Source organism: Oryzias melastigma, linkage group LG21 (genome assembly GCF_002922805.2).
Source record: "Oryzias melastigma strain HK-1 linkage group LG21, ASM292280v2, whole genome shotgun sequence".
Lineage (NCBI taxonomy): Eukaryota > Metazoa > Chordata > Actinopteri > Beloniformes > Adrianichthyidae > Oryzias > Oryzias melastigma.
The window spans coordinates 3,842,613-3,866,737 of record NC_050532.1 but is presented as its reverse complement, the minus strand read 5'-3'; the positions used below and the strand labels follow the sequence as shown (position 1 = coordinate 3,866,737).

Below are 24,125 nucleotides of genomic sequence, written 5' to 3'. Positions count from 1 at the left end.
GAGGATATTGCTTGAGTCTTGATTTGTATGTTTGTGTCTAACCTACTTTACTTCTGATTTAAATCATAAGACCTGGTGGAAATAAATCCACAGGGACGTTTTTTTAAAGTGAGCCACCCTGTTCTTTGAAAGGGTGCTCATTTTGCTTTAAGCCTAAATACTTAAGATCAGCTGTCCAGAGCGATGGAGGAAAGTGGGATTTTGTGTTTGCCAGAGTATAAAGAATGCATTCTATGTTGTAAAGACTGAATCCAAGATCAGACAAGAATGGGAATTAGGAGCTGCACAGATAGGACAGCTACAAGAAAAAGTAATGCCTTAGTCACAACTGTCTGAAAAATGGGCAAACCTGTTGAAGGTACGGAGGTTATAATTATAAGACCATATACCACTATAGCAAAAATGTTTATGCACATTATTTTCTATGGGCATGCTGCGGGTGACAGCTTGTAACAAAAACGCAAACAACATGTAATGGTAAGTAAAGCCTCGTTTCCATTGAGTGGTACGGTACGGTCCAGTTAATCCTGGCGAGCGTTTCCACTCAGTTGAACCTCACTTCCACTAAGCGGTTTGTTTTTCACGGCACATGCCTGGTGTAGACTGCTAGCGTGTCGTTGTCGTGCGACGACTAGAAAAGCAACAACAATGAAGGTTATCCATTACTTTTTATACATTGGGAATAACAGGAATTTAATGTTGTTTGAAAGAAGATTGAAGATTGACAAACGTTAGCTTAAATGAGCGCTAGATTGGAGCTTTCTAATGTCTTCATCACTTTCTGACAATCAGCGGACGGCTACAGCGCCTCCACCCAAACCATTCCACTTTTCAATGGACCTGCAACTGATGGGGGGGGCCCTAGAGGTACAGTTTGGTACTGTTTAATGGGTAATGGAAACACTCAAAATACCAGATCAGACCGCACAGAGGAAATGAGACTTGAGGATGAATAGGTGAGGCGCATATTGAGTTTTTCCTTTTTCAAACCCCTTTGAAACCTTCGAACTGTTCAAGGGGCCCCGTTAGTGTTGTTCAAATGCTAAGCGTGCACTCCTTGCGTATTTTCTGCTTGCAACATGATTGTTAGAAATTAGGAAATTAGACAATCAGAAACCACCAATTTAAGCGAAAAGTCTGAGTTCAAGTACTTTCCGGGCTTCCGAGTTCAAAACCCCTTCATTCAAGCGTAGCTACACAAGTTTCTACGACTGTTCTATATACAAAAACGTGCAGCCACTGAACGCACATTTAAAGTTAAACCAGGTCAAACTTCAGTGACTCAAATTTGGTACCGAGGTGATAATTGTGTTTGTGCCCGGCCGGAATTCTATGACACCAAGTCTTTCATATATCGGAATAGAGCTGTGACAGAGCAAGATTTGTAATATTTGCTCAACTTTGACATTTCACACCAAGCCTCTTCCAACTGTACGTACATGCGCGAGTAAACAATAGAAAAGGATAAGAAGCCCCTTCCTGCTTGTCCAGTGTGAACACCGTGGACTAAATGTGCATTCTAGAAAGCGCGTCACTTATCCAGTGTGAACGAACCATTATACATCACTTACATACTCCGTGTTTGCAGTTACACTAAAGCGACAATGTGCACACCTCCATAATGACAAGAGTGGGGTGTAAGGGCACCGTACAACATCATCACTCATATGCCATAAGTGCGTGTAACTTAAATTTCTGTTATATTGTCTGTGACAGACGAGAAATCCTGTCTACCTTCATCCACATTTTTTGTAGTGTTTGCAACAAAACAGATTCTCGGACCAATTTGCATTAAATTGGGATGACTATTATTTTACGTATAATTTTGAGTTAAATTGATATTCTTTATTTTATATTACCTTGACTTTCTGCATTAGGGCTTCACAAAGTTGTGTTTTGTAACTAAGCGCGAGCAAATAAGAAAATAATGTGGAATTAAAGGCTTTAGAACTATAGTGACATGCGAATAAACTGTAAGACAAATAGGGTTAATAAAGCTTTTACAGAAATAATTACACAAAGTTATGTTAAAAAATAAGTTATGGGGCTTTTACAAGTGGAAGGCATGAATAAATAAGCTCCACCCACAGGGGGCAATAGCAGCAGCACTGCAAAAACTGAATATTTAGAAGAAAGTAAAAAGAAACTTTCATTTTCTGTCTTTAAGATCGCAAAACAATCTTAGTTTAAGAAAACATGGCTAGAATTTTTTTCTTGTAATAATAGTTCCTGGTAGGGGAAGTTTTTAATTTTTTTTTTACCTCATTGGCAGATAATGTTCCATATTTAAAGAAAATCTTTCAATGGGGTAAGACTTTTGGATCGTTTTCAACATGTCCTGCTCTGTCATCTTCTAATCGGTTGGACACACCTGATCCTGATCTGGATCAGACGGATAGCTGGAAAACTTACAGACATGGAGTTCCTCATTTCTGATTTAGAGAATGACAGGAGTCCCTTTGAGATGTGAACAAGGAAAAAAGTCACTCTGAAATCTCAGATGCAGCCATTTTTTTACCTGAGTTGGACAAAGTCATATAAATGTTTTTTCTTCTTTTAAGTTTCACATCGCACTGTTAAAATCACAAACTCCTTTTTTTATTTCACTCCAACTAAATCTTTTTTGAACAGTACTTTTTTATGACTTTTAACACTTTCCTTGTTAAAACATCAACGCTAAACTAAACTTCTTACTCCAAATTGGTTTGTTTCTAACATAGTACTGGATGCTTTTGTTTTTATATGTATGTAATGTTATCATTGACTGCGTATGAGAACTGGACTGAGCGACCTCTCCACCATATTGTTCCATACAGGAAGAAGCAATAAGCCAAAATCTCATAGACTTCAACAGAGAAATAAACAGCTTTTATTCAGTCATTCTGTTTGTCAGAATAACCATTTTGCCATACTTTTTTTAAGTTCTTGCTAACCATATTTTTTTATTATATTTTTTCTTCATTGTAGGTTACTCAAATTATAAAGTAACTAATCAGATGCCTCAATAAAAGTATGTGGTCTCACATTAAACAGCTTTAAGATTACTTAGGGGTGTGGACTTCCAACAAGCTAATTCTTGATTGGCGAGAGTGGTTGCCATACCAACTTGGACCAATCACTGCTTACTGATGTTGTCTGGCTCCAACATGGCGACTTCTGTATCATTAAAAATTGGCGACTGAATTGACTTCATTTGGTTGGAGCTGAAAGTCAGTTATTTTCTATGGGTGACGATCCAGTTCTCATAGATATCAATGAATGTAGCTGTAATAGGAGACTAGGAACTCTAGGAAAAGATTTAACCAGTTTACAATATCCTCATTTAAAGCATATTTAAAACACCAAAACTTTAGCAAATAGAAGTAAAAAAGTTTCAGATTACAGAAGCAAAAAAAAACCTCTGGGTAGATTAAAAAGATTATAAGGATTTCAAGTTCTGTGATCAAATAATAAATTGGTATTGCCATAACCTTCAAAGGTTTTTCTGTTCTTTCTTCACTGTAAAACGTGAAATATTGAATCAATTAACAAAAAAAAATCTATAATTTCTTATATTTCAAATTTGTGATGTTTTTTTTTTGCTGCTATTGGGTCACATTATGACCACAGACTGGTCATTTGAAGGGGGTTTTTCCTTATCCATACTTAACAATCGTGCTTGTTTCTTTTTGCAGAGAACAAAGACTATGATGCGTATCTGTCATACACTAAAGTGGACCCTGATCAGTGGAGTCAGGAGACCAGGGAGGAGGAGCGCTTTGCCCTGGAGATCCTTCCTGACGTCCTGGAGAAACATTATGGTTACAAACTGTTCATCCCAGATCGAGATCTGATTCCAACAGGAAGTAAGCTGATAGTTAACTGTTACTTTTTGGCCAACTCGTCGTTGTTTGGTAAAGATTATTTAAGGGTTTGTTGACCAAGAGGTAAGATAATCAAACAAGTGTTAGGTCATTCTAGGCAATAGGTTACATTCACTTGTCAAACCTTTACCATCAGTAAATACTTAGTACTTATTTAAGACACATTATATCATGTTGACCATTATACTCTAACTAACTAGCAGCTAGTTCTGTCCCTACAACCTGGGAAGAGTTGTGTGTAACTTTTTGTAAAGTGTTGTTTTTGTCTTCAGTGTCGTCTTTCCACCTTCACTGTCTTGTGTGTTTTGAATCATTCATACAGCTAACTAGTAGCCTAGTGGGGTAGTGGTTAGCATAGAGAGAAGGCACTGGTTCAAATCCTAGCTGGGTCCATTCTGTGTGGCGTTTGAATGTTCTCCACTTGAATGGATTTTCTCCAACTTCCTCCCAAAGTCCAAAAACATACTTTATAAGCAGATTTGTCACCCTAAACCAGGGGTGTCAAACTCAATCACACACCGGGGCCGGAACTGTACTGATCTACGTCTGGTACCGACTGTCTGGTACCAGGTTAAGGTTAGGGTTAGGATACCGGTGCGATCCACGTCCCGGTACTGGACAGATACTGGTTGGAGACCCCTGATTTAATAAGATCAGCCAGCATGGCAAAAAAGGACCAGTTTGAGGGATCCTTAACCAAACGTCAGCATGTGAGGACTTGGGAATGAGAATGTGCTGCAATATGCTGCTAGTGCATACAAAATGATCTGGTGGGCCGGATATATTCACCCAGAGGCCGGATCTGACCTCCGGGCCTTGACTTTGACACGTGCTCTAAACAGACATTTTGGAAGGAATGTGATCGTCTGTCAGTGGATGGATCTCATGAACTCTTGTTTCTGCCTGAAATAACTGGGATAGGCTCCAGCAACTCATGTTCCTGCGCAGGACCAATGCTTTCACACCGAACGTGCTTCACGCAACAAATTTGCTGCTTGACGTTTGTTTGAAAATGTATTTAAACAGTTCAGACGCTTGTGTGAGGAGTCCAAAGTTTTTTTTAGCTTCATTGCTCATTATCTCGACAGTATATCTAATTTACAATGGATGGAAAACACGGATGATATCGAGAGATCAGGTTTACCGTATTTTCTGGACTATAAGTCGCTCCAAAGTATAAGTTGCAGGAACCGAACAATGCATAATGAAGAAGAAAAAAAAACATATATAAGTTGCTCTGGTGTAGAAGTCGCACTTTTAAGAGAAAAGTCCAACATTTATGAACAAATTCAACAAACCAAATGTAACGTTGCATTTGACATAAACGCGATTCATGCGTCAAATTTGAGTCCGCTGCCTCTGTTGACATGCGTCAAATTTAATGCTCAATGTTTGTCCAGAAAGGAGTTAATTAACTAGACACTGCAAAATGCGTGTGGAGAAGCTATCATTTAGCCTCATCGCTACATTATGGAGGCTCTGACTGTATATCCCGTTTAACATGAACGTAAAATACTGATGATGTTAAGAGGTTACATTTATTTATTTTGAAGAGCTCTACAAAAGCATTGATAATCACGTCTCCATGTCTAGGTTCATGTCTGAGTTTTTAGCTGCCCTTCTGTCTGTTTGTAACCCAGTTTGAAGGCTTGTGATAATAATAATAATAATAATAATAATAATAATGTCTTAATGCAAATAAGAAAACATCATAACGTTTATGAGAACGATCAGATTCTCAGCCATGTTTGTTTAGGACAGCACTTCTTCTTCTGCATTTCTGTCAGCAGCACATAATGATCCACAAACCTCCAGTGCCCTCTAGTGGATGTTAGTGGGAATTAACAGCTAAAAAGGAACCGGTCGTAAGTGGGAAGAAAACGAATATATGAGCCTATATATGTAAAAAAAAAAAAAATCACAAATAAGTCATTCATGAGTATGAGTAGCACCACTGGCCAATCTATTATAAAAATTGTGAGTTATATATAAGAATATATATATATATATATATATATATATATATATATATATATATATATATATATATATAATACATATTATATTATTATATTTATTGTTATTAATAATAATAATAATCTAATATGTAATACAGAATTACGTTGATTGTATTAACGGTTGAAAAGTTTCCGTAAATCAAAGAGCATAAACACAGGAGCTGTGTTGTTAAAGGGTCAACACTGAAACTGAACATCCCTGACCTGCAAATAGTGTTCGGTGTGAACGCATCTCAAGCAAAATGTCAAACTAATAATTTATAGTTTATGTTTTCAACATAAGTGAAAGCATTGGGTCCAAAAACAGGCAGAACAACCCTTTTCTTTTTTTCCTGGCATCTCCAACCTCTTAGTAGAAGCTGAAGACCACAGCTTATCCTGCTGGCTGCTCCCACACTGGGAGCTACTGATGAGGGAGTACAGGATCCAGCCTGCACCGGGGGCTGAAATATTGAGCATATTTATCGTCCTCTTTGGTTTTTCATCAGCGCATTAATAAATCCAAGAAAATTCCGTCTGAACGTATCCTCGCGCGTTCTAGCTCGCAGTCCGTCTTTGCCGTGGCTCGACTTTTGCGGCGAGCGCCGCGTGTTTGTACTGTTGGCTTCATGTGGAACAGATAAAACGCAAACACGTCGACGTTGATCCAGACAGAATTAAACATCAGTGGGAAATGTGTGAAGGCTCTAAGCCCCGCTGACTGAGCCGCCTCTCCCCTTCCTTTAATCAAAAGAAAATTGCCGCCAGCAACAGTGCCAGGCAGAATTATTGCAGATGAATGTCCAATCAGGGAAACATGCTATGTGATTAATTATATGTGAAATAAAGTGAGAGGAATCAAAGCTAGCTTTATGACAGCATTGTTTTTCTGTGTCTGTGTGCTGATTGTCACCTGAATGTTAATGTGTTTATGCGTAGGTTTCACCAATGAGCATTACCAGGATGACACACAACTCTTTGGAGGTACTCAGCCTTCTCCCTCATGCATCTAGCTGCTTTATCAACTGAGTTCCAAAACTTTGCAGAGAAACTCCGTATGTCCACCAGCAGTCGTGTCCTCATTTCAAAACGGTTATTTAAGCTGTAAAATAATTACATATGCACTGAACTCTTCAGATTGTATGTTTTCTCTAAATAAATATGCCACAGAAGCATCAAAATGACAAAGTGAGCCCGTCGTACTGCACGTGCAAATTAAATCTGCTGTCTTTCAATGATCCTTGAGATGTTTCTACATCTTAATTGGGGCCCATTTGGAACAAATTGACTGTGATGGACATAAAATCAGGGTAATTGTCTTTCTAAACATGGTATCTTAATTAGTGCGGATTTTCAGAGCAAAAAAAAAAGAAAAGAAAAATGGTCCTCCAATAAATACGACTCTTTTCAGCATTGCAGACAGAATGATGTCAGAGCGTGTGGTGGAATTCATGCGAAGGCTTTTGGAACTGATCCCTGCAGTCAGCGGGAGCTGATTACAGAGTCCATCATTAACCTACAACTCATTTGTCACTATTTATAAGAAGAAACAAGAGTAGAGGGATCAAATGTAAACTACTGTTGCCAGGCAGACCACGATAAATTAGGCCGTCTGAAGCAGTCTGTTAGGAGAAAATAAATTATTTGGGCCAAGGCAAACTGACCAAAACCCACCTCACCATTTATGCTTTATTTATGCTTTTGTGGCCATTTGTTCATAAAATGAAGCTTTTCTAAATGTATAATCGTAGCAGTAACATTATTAATTATTTTTAATTAATTATATACATAAATATTTTACTTCTGATAACAGCACACACAAGATCCTTTCAAAATAAAATGCATGACATCAAATAAGATGCTCCTGCTGTAACAGACTTACTAATAAAAATGTATAAATATAAGGTAAAACATGACACTTCCTGTCAGTTTGACTTTTGTGCACCTTCATCTTGTTTTCTCATTTTACTATACAATAAAAACCTTGATAAATCTTTTTTTTTAAATCTAAACATATAAAAGCAATTAATTAGTGCAATATCTGAATGTGTTCTTATTTTTACAGTTGATTAAACCTTTTACCATAGTTTTTATTAGTTATATGACATGTTAAAATTTAAGCAGAAACAACAAAAAATAATTAACTAAAAAAAAAAAAGTGATCAAATCCATTATTTATTCAAATTGTTAGAATTTTCCTTTTAAACCTAAAGAGTCACAATGGAGGGCGAAAGGTCACCAAGTGTCCAAGGCTCCAAGTTAAGGACCTCTAGTTTAAAGAACAAAAAATATTAGGATATTGCCATGTTATCCCTATTAAAACAGTCTGGATATTAAAATATTATTATAAATATTATAAAGATAAGTCACTCTGGAGACACTTGAAATGAGCACAAACCGATGCTCATGCCACCAAATCTTCAAGCAAACAGTAACACAAGAGTCTCAATGTCTAACTTAGCTAAATATTCTGTATTCTATTTGAATAAATGAAAGAAAAGGATCTCAAATGTCACACGATTAGCCTGGTAAATGTGTGATGAAGGTTTGCAGACCTCCAGTCCAATCACAGTTTTCCAACTCTGAAAAATGTCTGCAGTTGTTCCACCAAAAAAACAGCTTATTAAAGGTTAAACCCCCCCAGCTGCTCCCTAGACTGAAAAACTCACACTTTTGTGTCTGTTGTTTGCTTCTTACCTGCAACAACATTTTTTAAGAAAGAAAAAATATATTTTCCAGTAAAATGCTTCTACTTTGCTGAAATATTGAGGCTTGCAGCACTCCCTGTCAGGGTCAAGAGAATACAGACCAAAACATAGAAAGAGAAAGAAAAAAAAGAACAGGAGCTTTGAGGGTTTTTTTCTTTAAGTTTATGTGGAATTTATACGTTGTCTGCAGACTAAAAGGTTCTCAACAGATCTGTGCTGTACTCTCAGGTAGATCTGTGGTTACTGAAGCTGTGCGAAGTTCCAGAAAGCACAATGTGGATGTTCTGCTTCTTGTCAACTGAAGCTGAAAACTGGAATCTGGGATTGGAGCCGCTTTGCTGCATCCATGCGGTTGGAACACTTCAATCCCAGATCAGTTTTGAACTCATGGTAGTCCAAAATTGAGGTCCACTTAAGGGTCTGCGTGTCCAGTCTAGAGTCCATGTTGTCTTTAGTTGTCTCGTGCTGTCTTCATCAAACACTGAGTGTTGTCTTGAGTGAAAGATCAGTTTGATCCTATACGTGGATTCATGATTATCCTCTCGTCTGCTTCAGCGTACATCGAGGACGTGGCTCGCTGCGTGGACCAGAGCAAGCGTCTCATCATCGTCATGACGCCCAACTACGTGGTGCGGCGAGGCTGGAGCATCTTCGAGCTGGAGACGCGCCTGCGCAACATGCTGGTGACGGGCGAGATCAAAGTCATCCTGATCGAGTGCGCCGAGCTGCGCGGCATCATGAACTACCAGGAGGTGGAGGCCCTCAAACACACCATCAAAGCGCTCTCCGTCATCAAGTGGCGCGGCCCCAAAAGCAACAAGCTCAACTCCAAGTTCTGGAAGCAGCTGCAGTACGAGATGCCGTTCAGGCGCACGGAGCCCATGCTCACGCACGAGCCCGCGCTGGACGTCAGCGAGCAGGGCCCCTTCGGAGAGCTGCAGACCGTCTCCGCCATCTCCATGGCGGCGGCCACCTCCACCGCCATGGCCACCGCCCACCCCGAGCTGCGCTCCTCCTTCCACAACACCTACCACACCACCATGAGGCAGAAACACTACTATCGCAGCTACGACTATGACTTGCCCCCAGGGGGTACCCTCCCGCCCCTGTCGTCTCTCGGGAACCAGCACACCTACTGCAACATCCCACTGACTCTGCTGAACGGCCAGAGGCCCCCCGGGAAGAGCCGGGAGCACAGCCTGGAGGAGGCTCACGCCAACAACGCCATGCTCCCTCTACTGCCACGAGAGACCAGCATCTCCAGCGTCATCTGGTAGTCATGAGGTGGAAGTCCAGTCCAGGTCGTGATGGCGAGACGTGTTCCAGATCCCTTTGGCTCCAGCCAGTCGTGGAAGAGCAGGCGGGAAGACTTTCACTCTCTTTTATAGAGAACGTTTTCTATGTGGACCTCAGAGTGATATAATAAAAACATTGTTTTAACAACAACTAGAAATAGACCAAGAACTGCATAACGATAACACCCGAGCATCCATACATACAAGCGGAAGGAAAACAGGGTCTGTACATATATTTGAATTTCTTTGTAGCATCTGTGTTTTCCTGTTTTCTTCTTTTCTCCAATTATTTCAGTCAAGTCTGTTTCCATCTCTATTATTGTAGGACTTTGCTTTAACTTGCTACACAAGTGTGTATATTTTGTATTGATTTTTTTGTTTGTTTTTGTACTTACTTTAGTTTGCTAGATCAAAGCGCTGATATTTCATGCGCCTGTGAGGATGCATTGTATTTTTTTATTAATTTGTCTTGTTTTAAAGAACTTTTGTTGCTTTTTTTTGGATGATTTTTCAAATGCCCTGGACTTTTCAGGAGCTCCGATGAGCTTGGGTTTGCTTTTGTTTTCCTGTAAAAGGTGTATCTAGTTTATAAGGAAACTCTCTTCGGAAAAAAGAAAAAAAAATCATAGAATATGCAAAAAGAAGGAGAAGCTGGTAAAATATATATATACATATGTGTATCGCTCTGTGGGACTGGGAATCAATTTAAGAGCCCCTTCAATCAGACAGACCGATAGACTGGCACATCTATCTCTAAAGCTTCGTTTTTTCTATTCAGACGAACAGCCTGGCTGTTTTAGAGTGATAGTAAAATGCCTCACCTTAAAAAACAAATATGTAGATTATTTTAAAAAAAGAAATCTATTTTTATAACAGAACAGAGTTTGCTTGAGAGATCATACTTCTTTGCCGCTCATCTTCCACCGAGAGAGGACCTGTGTATTAATGTTTTGTACTCTTGCGACGTGATTTCTGCCTCGTTCTGAGACAAATGACACGCGACAAAACAACCTCTGCTGTTACAGAATCAAAAGTGAAACATTTTGGTCATCTTTTGATTTTTTTTGCTTTCTTAAAGCATACTACTCCCATTCGGATGATGGCATTTGGCTCATATTTATAGTTCATGTTTAAGCGAAGAAAAGAAAACATTTGTCTTTTGGAAGAATTTTTAAATATATTTGAAGGTGTGACTTTTGAGTATGCATAGAAAATAGATATGTATTCTATATATAATATAGATATTTATATAAATATATAAACACAATTTTCACTTGGAAAGAAATGTCTATCTTTATAGAAACACGATCATGATCAGTTGCCCTTACTTTCTCACTGCACATTAAATGCATTGATTTCCTTTTGATGGTTTGATTTATTTCCTTTTTTTTGTTTGTTCTCTCAATAATGCCAAAGACCTGAGATGTTTTTGGCTAAAAGTTTTTAACTTTTGTGTGAGTTATAATTGTACACTGTAGATTTTGTTACAATGTATCAAAGCTGCAAAGGGCCAACCTTTTATTTGTAATAACGAAATCTACCTTTATTATTATCTCGTGATAACCACATCTACATTTTTGTATTATCTCGTGATGACAATATCTACCTTTCTTTTGTTTTGCTTTGTTGTGATAACAACATCTACCTTTTTTGTTTTGTTGTACTAACGACATGTGCCTTTTGTTTTCTCTTGATAACGACATCTACCTTTTGTTTTCTCATGATAACATCTACTTTTTGTTTTTTCCTTTTTTTTATTATCTTGTGATAACGATATCTACCTTTTATTGTTTTGTTTCCTCATGATAACATTTAATTTTTTTATTATCTCATGATAACGACATCTACTTTTTGTAGCTTTGTTGTAATAACGACATCTACCTTTTGTTTTCTCATGATAACATTTATTTTTTTTTATCTCAAGATAACAACATCTACTTTTTTGATTATCTTCTGATAAAGACATCTCCTTTTTTTTATCTTGTGATAACGACATCTGCCTTTTTTCGATTGTTTTCTCATGTTAACAACATCTACCTTTTTTATTATCTCGTGATGACCATATCTACCTTTTATCATTATTTTCTGATAACAATATCGGCCTTTTTTGTTTTGTTCTTTTGTGATAGCGGCATCTTTTCTTTTATTTTCTCATAATAACATCTTCTATTTTTGTTTTGCGTTCTCGTGATAACCACATCTACCTTTTTTGTTTTGTTCTTCTTGTGATTACAACATTTCCCTTCGTGTTACTTGTGATAACGACATCAACTATCTCATTATCACCTGAAAACACTTTTTTCTCATGATAACTAGACCATGAGATTGTATTTCTTGTTAGCACAACAACACTGAGCATTGGAGTTTCTTGGTGATCGCTCTATATCTGGTTGTAAGCACGGAAAAAACAACATGCAGCCGCCCATAGCTGTAGCCGAGCCAACCTTCTCTTGACGATGACTGATTTATGTATTGTTTATGACCAAAAACTTCATCACAATCTCCGCCTGATTCAGACCCCGACTAATATAATCAGTTATAAATTGATCAATCCTTCTGGTTCTCTGACAAACTGCTTTGTTTTGCTTCAGTTTGTAGACAAATGTAAAAAGTACACTCTTTGTTATCTCATCACATTCACGACTGAACAAAATCTGTTTTAACAACATCAAACATCTTTTTATCACAAAAAATGTCTTTTCTCGAGGTATTGTGATAGTTAAAAAGCAAGGTTGGTCGCTCTCAGCTCCAGCAGCAGAGTCTGATACATGCTTAAAGATGATCTTTTAAGGATGGACGGACCCACTTCTTTTGCAGCTGATCTGAGAAGAAAAAAAAACAGAATAAAATAAATATTTCAATAAGGATAAATATTAAGGATACAAGTAAAGATGAATGTGATACAGAGAGATGAGCATGAAACAAATCCATAATGTTTGCTGGTCGGATTCTGGGCCAATGCTTGGAATGAACTCGGATCATCTGTGAATGAAGCCCAGAGTGTAGATGCTGATGGAGGTCAGAGGTCAGACCAGGAGAACCATCTCTCCAGGTGAAGAACGGGGAGGACGGGGGCCAGAGAGACCGTCTGGATCGCGGAGAGACAACAACTCAAGATTTGGCTTAAACAAGATCGTGATTGGCTAAGAAGAAAATGCAGAGAATTGGTTCAAAGTGAAGGTTTAATTGATGGAGTGACATAACCCAGCAGACACTGCAAAAACAGAACCTCATAGAAATAGGTCAAAAAGGAATTAAGGGGCGATCGGTCAAAGGAAAATGGTTTCACTGAGAAATTCTTATTTATAGGAAAAATTCTTATCACTAAGAAAGTTTTCTCAAACTAAGATTATTTTGCTATTGAAAACTTTCTTGCTAATATGCTTTTCTTGCAAGACAGAAAATAAGACAATTTGTCTTGAAGTAAGAATCTCTTGGTTTTCTTAAGATTCAGTCTTTGCAGTGAAAAAACTGAAATTGCACCAAAGCTCCGACACAGTTTCAACTCCTGCAAGAGTTATCAGGTAAGGAATGATCTGTGATTGACCATGAAAGGTTACATTCTTAAAACACTTGATGAACTTTTAATCCTTCATTTGAAGTCACTGCAATAATATGAGCAGGAAATAAGGTGGACCAACATTTTTACAGCCGTGAAACTGACTTAAGGTTAAATATCATATCTAGAAATTGAGTAATTGTTTAATCTCAACTAAAAAGGAAAAAAATAAAACAATTCCAAATTAACTTTAATTTTCTTCAATTATTTAGAAACATATGTGATTGTTAATTGATTTGTTTTTAGATTATTAGTGACTTAATGTAAAAATAAATTATTGAATATATATAAATGGTCATTTTAATTATTCATACATACATTTGATTTGTTATGTGGAAGGAAAAGGTGTCGCAGCAAACTAAATGTTGGTTTAGGATGTTTATAATTTGACCAGGATGGAAGGAAAAAAAAACATGAAATCCAGAAAATTAGATTTTCTTTTCATTTATATAGAACTAAAACAATGAAACCTTTTAATCACAGGACTCAATATCTAACAACAGCAGAGCACAGATAGAATCTTAAACTAAGTAATCTAACATTATTTTGAGGTTTAAAATGGTAGACATAAAAGAAGTGAAGGAAAAGACAAAAAAAGGGAATTATTTAAGGAAATTGATATCAGGTCTATAACATTAATAGATAAACATTGGATATCTTAGAAAGACAGTGTCTAAATGCATGGAAATATTGTGAAATAGCTTAAAAACAACAACAACAAAAATGGTTTCACTATGTCACAAACTACAGTGTATAATAAAACTAAAAGATTCAGAGAAAGTGGAGAAATCTCTGCCAAAGGGAACAACCTAATTCCCTTTGATGAATGCTCGTGGTCTCCGAACACTCAAACAACATTGAATCATTTTGTCAATGACATTAGTAAATGGGCACTGGAACATTTCCAGACGCCACAGTCAGAAAACACGGTCCACAGCGCCATCTAAAGGTCTAAAACACCAAAAAGGAGGCCATCTTTGAACGAGGGCCATTGTGTCCGAGTGATTCAAGACTCGTTTCAAATGGTCTGTATCAAAGTGGAGTGTTTAATGGCCATCCTCACTATGGTATGAATCACATCTACTTCAGGTAAAACGATGAGTATTTCAGCAGGACAATGAAAGCCCACACGGTGACTGCAGCTGTAAAAGCTGGGTGGTTTTGTCCAGAAAATAGAAAATATCCACTAACTCTTTAACAGTGATATCAGACAAAACGATGACCAAATTATAACATCTAAACTCCAAAAAACTCCAGACTTGACAACTAAAACTTGGTCATTTTATTCATCTAAACATTTATCTATTTTGTGTTGTAAGCAAAATATTGGCTAAAAATGATCCATTCATCTCCAGAACTCACTGAATGGTGGCTTTTCAGGATCAGAGGGATGCTGGAGTCAACCTAGAACTGTTGGGCAAAGGGAACCTGAACAGGTCCAGTCTGCTGCAGGCCTGTAAAAATCGTTCACTTTTAAAATGTATTCTAAGCTTAAAAATATCTAAACTTTTACACGATTCCAGCTGGTTTTATCAGAGACAGACTATAGGTTTTAAGCCCAGCAGCTGGACTGATGTTGAACGTCTTTATCCTCCAACATGATAAATGTGCTTTAAAACTGATTCATGTTCATGGAGAGCATCATAGAAAATAGACACTGTCTGTACAAAAGAATAAAAACTAAAGGTTAAGAAATAAATATGGGCATTTTATTGATATTGCATAAGAAAAACAGCTGTCTTGCATATTTTTGAAAATATTTTTCACATAAATGTTTATACCTCGGACTCGATGAAGTTAAACTTCATCCAAATAAATAAATAAATACCAGTTTATGTTAAAATACAGTCACAGTGAATGTTTCAGTTTATTTATGCCAGTTTTTCCACAATTATTCTTTGTGGATTTCAAAAACTGAATGTTCAAAATCCTTAAGAAGCTAAAAAAATAACAAAATATTTAAAAACATGACTGTAATATGTGAAAACCCCGTGAAATATGACTACCTTTTAAAAAACCAAACATAAATATTAAAAGACAAAAGGGTAAACTTGCAATATAGAACTGTGTTTAAAATCAGTTCAAAAAACTGATTTGCTTCTTAAGATGTGCAAAAATACCACGAAAGTTATTAAATCACAGAGCCAGTAAAGTTTGAAAGAATCATTTTAGAGGAAGTGGCACAAAGTCATGTCACAAAGTTATGTTGCATTATTGAAAAGAGGCGTTAAACATTCATGATAGCATGCACAATGAGCAAAAGAAGACACGCAAAAAGGTTTACGTTAACCAAACTGACATCATGTGGCGATTCACTAACCATGAAGGTGTTACAAGATCCAGAGACAAAAAGGAGAGAATGTATCCAAAGAAACAAAAGAAAAAGGAGTAAAAACGTATTTAGTCAAAGGTGACAGAAACAGGAAGTAAAGGAGAAACTTTGAAAGTCTTGTATTAAAGAAAAGACTAATAAAGAGGTGATGACAGGTACCATGACTCACTAACCCTTCATTAAGAATCATTAGGACTGGTTAGTGATCAAATCAGATTCATCTATTGACAATAGTCGGACGAAATCCACTAATATTCATTAAAAGAGATGCAGATTGAAAATTCATTTTTTGTTTGTTTTTACTCTAAAAGTCAAATATTGTCTTATGCTTCGTGGCGGCGCTCATTAATGAAGAAATGCTGTCAAACACTGCCATCTGCTGGTGAAAAAATGTAAAGGTTTCTGTCATATTAAGAAAAGCAACAAAACTTGAGATACATAAAAGACGTTCACGTTTACTTGCATTAGTCCAATACATTTTGTTATTTAAAAAATAAAAAAAATGACAATGTTGGCTTAAAATTGAACTTTATTTATTTATTTAACAATTTGTTACTGAAAAAAATGAAGAAACATTTTTAGAGGGAAGTGATTTTATTTCTAAAACCCTGTGTTATTAATAAATAGGAGGATTCTTGGCCAGAAGGGGGAATGACTGTTAGTACACTGTTCATGGAGCTTTGTATCCCAGAAATAAAATCTATACCAACTTTTGACCCGCCAGCTTAGAACTCGATTAGAAAATGCCATTTATAATCTCAGAAATAACACTTTTCCATAAGTAAACAATGAGACCTTAAGAAAATAATGAAGACAGCTGAAGATAAAGCCTGTCAGTGGCGCCTTGATTAAGTGAAGAGTTAAGTTTTTAATGTTTTGCCTTCTGTCTTCTCTGCAAAGCTGCAACCTGGTTGAGACACAGAAGAATTAAAGACGTTTCTTTTAGCTGGATCCTCACAGTTTATCAGTGCCATCTACAAAGAGGACATTTAAGTATTGGATTACATCTCTCTGCCAGGATCTCAAAATCTATTTGCAGAACAATTTAATTAGAGAGAACAAATCAGTTCATCAGGAGTGTTCAGACCAACTAAACCAGGAGTCTGCAACCTGAGGCTTCAGAGACACTTGCTGGTCTTTTATCAGCTTTGAAGAAAAATGCTAACAATTTGAATAAATAATAGCTACATTTTGTCATTTATGTTTAGATTAACAACGTGTCATTCAACTATGAATGACAGAGAAAGGTTTAACCTACTCTCAGAGGAGTGTTTTAGTGAACAAACACATACAGTGAGCCAAATAAGTATTTGAACTCCCTATAATCTTACAAGTTCTTCCACTTAGAGATCATGGAGGGGTCTGAAATGTTCGTCTTAGGGGCATGTCCACTATGAGAGACTGCAAATCACTTTGTATGATTTATTTGTACTTATTTATTTATATGCTACTGCTTCAAATAAGTATTTGAACCCGTCTATCATCTATCTAGAATTATGATCCTCAAAGACCTGTTAGTCCACCTTTAAATATTTCACTTATGATTCTAAATTGGAAGTCCCTGTTTGAGCTGCATAAAGACACCTGTCCACCCCATACAATCACTCCAACTGCTAACACGGCCAAGACCAAAGAGCTGGGACCACTGTTTCCATGGTTACTGTTGGTAATACACTAAGACCTCATGGTCTGTAATCATACAGATTCCCCTGCTTAAACCAGCACATGTCCAGGCTCGTCTTAAGTTTGCCAATGACTTTTTGAATGATCCAGAGGAGTCTTGAGAGAAAGTCCACTCATCATGTTTGGAGGAGGAAGACCGATGAGAACCATCCCAAGAACACCATTCTACTGTGAAGCATGGGGGTGGTAGCATCATGCTATGGGAGTGTTTTTCTGCACATGCAGGACGGCTGCACTGTAGTAAGGAGAGGATGACCTGGGGTCATGTGTTGAGATATTTTGAGGATCAACCTCCTCCTGGGTCGTGGCTGGATCTTCCAGCTTGACAATGACCAGAAGCAGACAGCCAGGAGAACCAAGGAGTGACTCCGTATGAAGCATAACGATGTTCTGGAGTGGCCTAACCAGTACAGTGCATGTACCAGCTAATTTCCTGATTTTTCTTTTTTAGATTATGTCTCTCACAGTGGAGATTACTCTATAATGACATTCTGAGATCCCTCTATGATTTCTGAGTGGGGAAACTTGGAAAATCACTGAATGTTCAAATCCTTACTTGCCTCACTGTCTACTTATCTTCTGCGGCATTACAGTGTTGAAATGCAAAATACTCTTAATGGGGTCCTACCGTGAAAATTCTACTTTTTGAGGTTTTAAATGCATTATACTGTTCATTCATCTCTATAAAGAACCCCAAAACGGTGTTTTGATTCATTCATGACTCATATTTAATAATAATTTGTTTTTTAGTGTTCCCAATGTAATATATGATCATAAAAATGGATATAGTTAACTCTGAAAGGCTGAAGAAAATCATAGCCCATTTAACACTAGAATTCCTAAGCCTGCGCAAATTTGCGCAGGGAAGAGTTCCCCCCTCTAGTCCGAAAGCCCATTGTTGTGTCATGGTGGGTCACTGATGAACCATTAACTTGCTCATGTATATGTTAATGCAGCATGTAGTACCTAATGTGTATTTGAACTAACAGGTTGTGTGGGGGTTGTAGTTACCTGATGCATGTGGACAAGTATTGGCTTTCCTGCTTTTACTCACATTTGAACTAAAGTTTAATCTCATTCCTAACCCAGAGTTCAATATGATGTTGCTCCACCTTTTGCTGCTATTGCAGCCTTCAACTCTTCTGGGAAGGCTGTCCACAAGGTTGAGGAGAGTATTTATAAGAACTCTGGATCATTCTTCCAAAAGCTCATTGGTCAGTCACACTGATGTTGGTGGAGAAGGTCTGGCTCTCAGTCTCTGCTCTAATTCATCTCAAAGGTGTTCTATGGTCTTCAGTTCAGGACTCTGTCCTCCATGTCTTTATGGACCTTGCTTTGTGCTCTGGTGCACAAAAATGTTGGAAGATGAAGAGCCCGCTCCAAACTGTTCCCACTAAGGTTGGGAGCATTGTCCAAAATGTTTTAGCCTCCTGAAGCATTGAAAGTTCCTTTCACTGGAACTAAGGGGTCTGAAAAACAAGCCCACACCATCATTCCTCCTCCACCAATGCAGTCTGAAACGTCCCGTTCTCCTGCAACCTCCAAACCCAGACCGGTCCATCAGATTTCCAGATAGAAAAGTGTGATTCCTCCCTCCAGAGAAGACGTCTCCACTGCTCTAGAGTCCAGTGACGGCGTGCTTTACACCACTGCATCCACGCTTTACATTGTACTTGTTGATGTGTGGCTGCAGCTGCTGCCATGGAAACTCGTTCCATGAAGCTCTCTGTGTACTGTACTCATGCTGATCTGAAGGTCATATGAAGGTTGCAGCTCTGCAGCAACTGACTGCAGAAAGTCTATGACCTCTTTAGACTTTCAGCATCCTGGCTGAGTTGTTCCAAATTCTTCCATTTTGTTCTGATAGAACTGACAGTTGACTGTGGAATATTTAGGACATTTCAAGACTGGATTTGTTGCTCAGGTGGCATCCTATGACAGTTCAACACTGGAATTCACTGAGATCCTGAGAGCAAAACATGCTTTCACTGATGTTTCTAAAAACAGTCTGCATGTCTGAGGAGTGATTTTATACACCTGTGGTCAAACCAAGTGATTAGGACTCCTGATTCTGATCATTTGGATGGGTGAGCCGATACTTTTGGTCATATAGTGCATGTTTATGACTTATAAACATAGACACATCTTCAAGTCAAAAAGACAAACATCCCAATATCAGCAAAACTCACACTCCTCTGAAACCCTTAGCTCTATTTCAAATAATCCTCGAGGTGGACTCTGGGAGCAGTGAAGACAATTCTTTTGTTGTGGAATCAGAGTTCATCTTCTCAGATTCCTCCTATGATGAGGATATGCCAGTTCATGGATTTGCAGCCAGAACATCCTCTCCACATGATACTTATACATAAGTAGACTTATAAACTATTAATCGTTGAAGAAGAGAATGATGAGAAGCCTTCATCTGTAAAAAGACAATTTTCCCAATTCAAAAAAGGCAACCAGCATGTTGAAGACAGCCAGTGGTGCCACAAAACACAGACACACTGGAGAAAAGTCTTTCTTAAAGGCCAGGACTGCCTGGTCCTAAAAAACCTGTTTCTCTTAGGTATGTGGATGGGGGTGGGAGCAGAACTGTGTGCTGTCGTACAACCTAGATCTAATTTGCAATTTGAAGGTCATTAAATAAAATAAAATTTTAAAGTAAAACAATTTTTTAATGTGGACTATTCCTGAGCGGAATCTAGAATGCATGTCAAACTTGAATTTAAACACGACATTCTGTAAGTCATTGTTGATGGTTTAAAGGCGTGTGTCTGTGTTAAAAATATTTTTTTCACCTGCATTGAACAGTTTTGAGGTAAAAATAAAATTTAAAAGTAAAAACACATTTTTAATATGGACTATTCCTGAGCCGGATTCGAACCCATGACCTTCTGAATGTGAGTCCGCAGCCATAACCACTCGACCGTCTAGTGGCGGAATCTGGAATGCATGTCAAACTTAAATTTAAACACGACACTCTGCATTGCGAAATCAGGAAGTCATTGGTGATGGTTTAAAGGCATCAAAAATCGATCACCCCCCCATGTCACCAGTTTGTCATTTATTGTGTTTGTCTGTGTTAAAAATATTTATTTCCCCTGCATTGAACAGTTCAGAGGAAAAAATAAAATTTTAAAGTAAACACAATGTTCATGATTTAAAAGCATCAAAAATATATCACCCCCCCCTCCTCCCCCATGTCACCAGCTTGTCATTTATTGTATATGTCTGTGTTAAAAATACTTGTTTCACCTGCAAATTTAAACCTTATAATCTGCTTTGCGAAATCAGGAAGTCATTGTTGATGGTTTAAGGTGATCACCACAACACTACTTTGAGAAGGGGAGGGGGGCATTGCAGCAGAAGCTGAAAGTTCCAGGGATTCTAGTGTTAAAGTCTAGAATTAAATGATAAGGATTATCTCATTTGGCATTGAGTGTATTTTATTTTAAAAAGAACTTATATGCTACTTTAAAAATAAAATACGTTTTAATTCATAAAAAAATATTGGAACATATTTAAGAACTATCTTTTGTAAAATGAATGACTCAATTGCAACAAAAATTAAATGGAGCATTTTTGTAGACTGTAACGTGAGACTTTGTGGCTCTCTCTGTTGGGCTTTGGTCTGTAAGACACTGGTCACATGACTCTTTTAAGGTTAAAGGTCGTATACCCCGAGACAGTCCAACATTGTATTTTTGGTTTCCCAAAATTTTTGTTTCAACATAAGTGCTACAACATTGCATTCTGAACAAGCTTATAAAAGGAAACTTTTTAAAGAACTTTTCGAGAATGCTTTTAGTAAAGAGTTACAGTAATCCAGTCTAGACGTAACAAATGCTTCAATGAGTTTTTCAGCATCACTTTTAGAAAACATATTTCAGATCCTAGCTATATTACGTAGGTGAAAAAAATGCAGTTTTACAAGCTTGAGATATGTGACCCTTAAATGATAAATCCTGGTCAAATAAAACCCCTAAGTTTCTGACTGGAGAATTGGAGGAAATATTTAGTCCATCCAGGGAGACTATCTGACTATCTTCATTCAGCCGAACAGTGTCATCCCTTTAAGTCTAAAATAAGACTACACTTGACACATCTACCACTATCCCCACTAAAGGAAGCAGGATCCTCACTGAACTTGTGGCACAAGGAGCAGAAAAGAGGGGGAAAGCAGAAGAGGTAGAAGTCAGTGCTAAATGCTAAGCTATGGCTAGCAGTGTTTTGACAACGAAGAGCTCCGTCGCAGGCTCTGAGAAACGGTTAACACAGCAGTTTACTCACTAGAAGGCTAAATATGCTACTTACAGTTTTAGAATACTAGACCAGATAACACTGAGTTATATTAGCAAATCATGCAGATGAATAACAGGAGCTACATTTGATTTTGACTTTGTGAAATCGGTGACATCATATCTAGCGTACAAATGAAGGAAAAGTAGTGAGCATGATATCCAAATGACTTTTAAATTCCAGGGCACTAAATAGTCCTGTACTGTACAGATTTTTGCAGTTATGGATTAGGGTGAGCATTTGGAGATAGTCTTATATATTTTTTAAATAATTGCAATGAGGAATAACCAGTACTGAAGGAGCTATAGAACATTAGATAACAGAAGACTTTTGAAGGGTGGCACATGAAAACAGGATAACATAAGGTCGTTTCAAATGAAATAATCTAAAATACATTAAAAAAACTGATATTTTGGTACAAAATTTATGTAAAAATATTGTTTTTGTCGTTTGCTTAAAGAACTTACATTGATGATTTCTTGATATTTGTCTATAACTGTGTTAATTTGATGACAAAAATTTAGCTCCGCCCCTCAGAAAAACTCGTTTGACTGATAGTTTAATTTTTTCTGTGATAATAATGTGAAAGCAAAGCCTTTTTCCTCATTGCTCCAGTCAAATCTTACAGTTTTAAGAAGGTTAAGACAGGAAAACCTGAACAGGTTAATTTTAATAAAAGTTGATCAAATTGATGGAATGATGGAATTGAGGCAAAATGTATTATATTTGGATCTTCTGTTCTGTCATTTTCTTTAGCTGAGCTCTTTAATTTGTCGTTTTGTTCCTGTAAAGTGCCTCTTTCTTGGAAAAGTGCCAAGGTTATTCCATTACACAAGAGAGGTGATACTCAACCATTGAATTACTACAGGCCAATCTCAATCATTAATGGTGTTGTCAAAGTTTTTGAAAATATTATCTTTAAGCAACTGTCTAGTTTTCTCACCTCCAACAATCGTTTATGACAATTTCAATCTGGATTTAGAAACCATTTCTCTATTTCAACTGCTCTCATGAAATCACAAATGATACATTTACAAATTTTGACAATCACCTCCTTACTGGTGCTATTTTCCTGGATCTTACCAAAGCATTTGATCTAGTAGACCATTACCTGCTTTTAGATAAATTGTCTGCCATCGGTCTCTCTACTCCTTCTCTCTTGTGGTTCAACTCGTATCTTCATCAACGTCATCAATTTGTGTCATATAGGGGCAGTCAGTCAGTTTGCAATAAACAAAGGAGTTCCACAGGGCTCTTCTCTTGGGCCTTTGTTATTTTCCATATTTATTAATGATTTGCCAAACTGCTGTTCTGAATGTAATATTAATCTTTGCGCCGATGACACCATAATATACTGCTCCAAACCTAGTATTTCCGATATCACCGTTACTCTACAGCAGGATTTCAATACTGTACAAAAGTGGATGTCATCTAATAAATACACAAAGTCATATTCTATGCTTTTCCAGAAACACACCATGAATCCTGACGGAAGAACACTTAATTTACATTGTTTAGATTCCTCTCCCCTTATAAAAACTGAGACATTTAAACATCTCAATGTTTGATTAGTCACTGATTTATCCTTTAAAACTCATATACAATCCATTACAAATAAAATAAATTACAGTCTTGAATCCTTGTATCAATCAATTAACTCCTTTAATCTTCTTGTCAGGAAAAGAATAATTTCACAACTTTTACTACCGATACTTGATTATCTAGATATTTGTTTTAACACTACTGTAACTAATTTACACTCCTTAGATGTCATTTAAATAGCCTCTGTCATTTTGTTCTTCGCTGCCCCATATATGACTCACCACTGTACGATGTATCAACAGCTAGGTTGGTTTTCACCTTCAGCCCGAAGAAGGTATCATTATTTAATGTTCATATGTATTCATTTTAATTATCCTTCATATTTAAAGCAGTGTTTAGTTCTATTCAGGTCTCAACGTAACCTCCGTCATAATGATCAATTTTTTTTTTCTTGTACACAGAGTCAATAGAAAACCAAGAAAATGTGCATTTTGTGTTGAAGCCCCGCCATCCTTTAATACGGTCTTATAGACTTTTCCTTTATTTAAAAAATAATTGTACTTGTTCTCATTATTGACTTAGTTCCTAAATCTTCTTTTGTATCTTAATTTTAACTTTAACTTGTTTTTGCTTCGTTCTGTCCCCCATTGTGTTTATTCTTTGTGCTTTGACTTTACTTGTTTTATGCACTGTGATGAGTGGTGGTAAATTGAGAACTGTTTTGTGTGTGTGTGTGTGTGTGTGGTTGTGGATTTATTAGTGTTATATACTTTTGTTTTGTCGAGTACACAATACTCTGTCTTCATTTGAGTTATCTGTTAAAAGAGGAACCCCTCGGAAACGAGAT

General features: G+C 37.2%; 1 protein-coding gene across 5 annotated transcripts in view; it reads left to right on the top strand.

Annotated features, from left to right (window-relative positions):
* The window catches only part of il1rapl1a (interleukin 1 receptor accessory protein-like 1a), a 260,744-nt gene extending 249,515 nt beyond the window's left edge, over positions 1 to 11,229 (top strand). For 3 of the 5 annotated variants that reach the window (XM_024286881.2, XM_024286879.2, XM_036209813.1), the window contains 3 exons: positions 3,675 to 3,845; positions 6,800 to 6,844; positions 9,124 to 11,229. In XM_024286881.2, the coding sequence (XP_024142649.1) occupies positions 3,675 to 3,845; positions 6,800 to 6,844; positions 9,124 to 9,845 (938 nt within the window). In that variant the 3' untranslated portion in view covers positions 9,846 to 11,229. The remainder of the gene's footprint in view (positions 1 to 3,674; positions 3,846 to 6,799; positions 6,845 to 9,123) is intronic. The other 2 variants (XM_024286882.2, XM_024286883.2) reach the window with 1 other exon arrangement.
* The last annotated feature ends 12,896 nt before the right edge of the window (positions 11,230 to 24,125 follow it).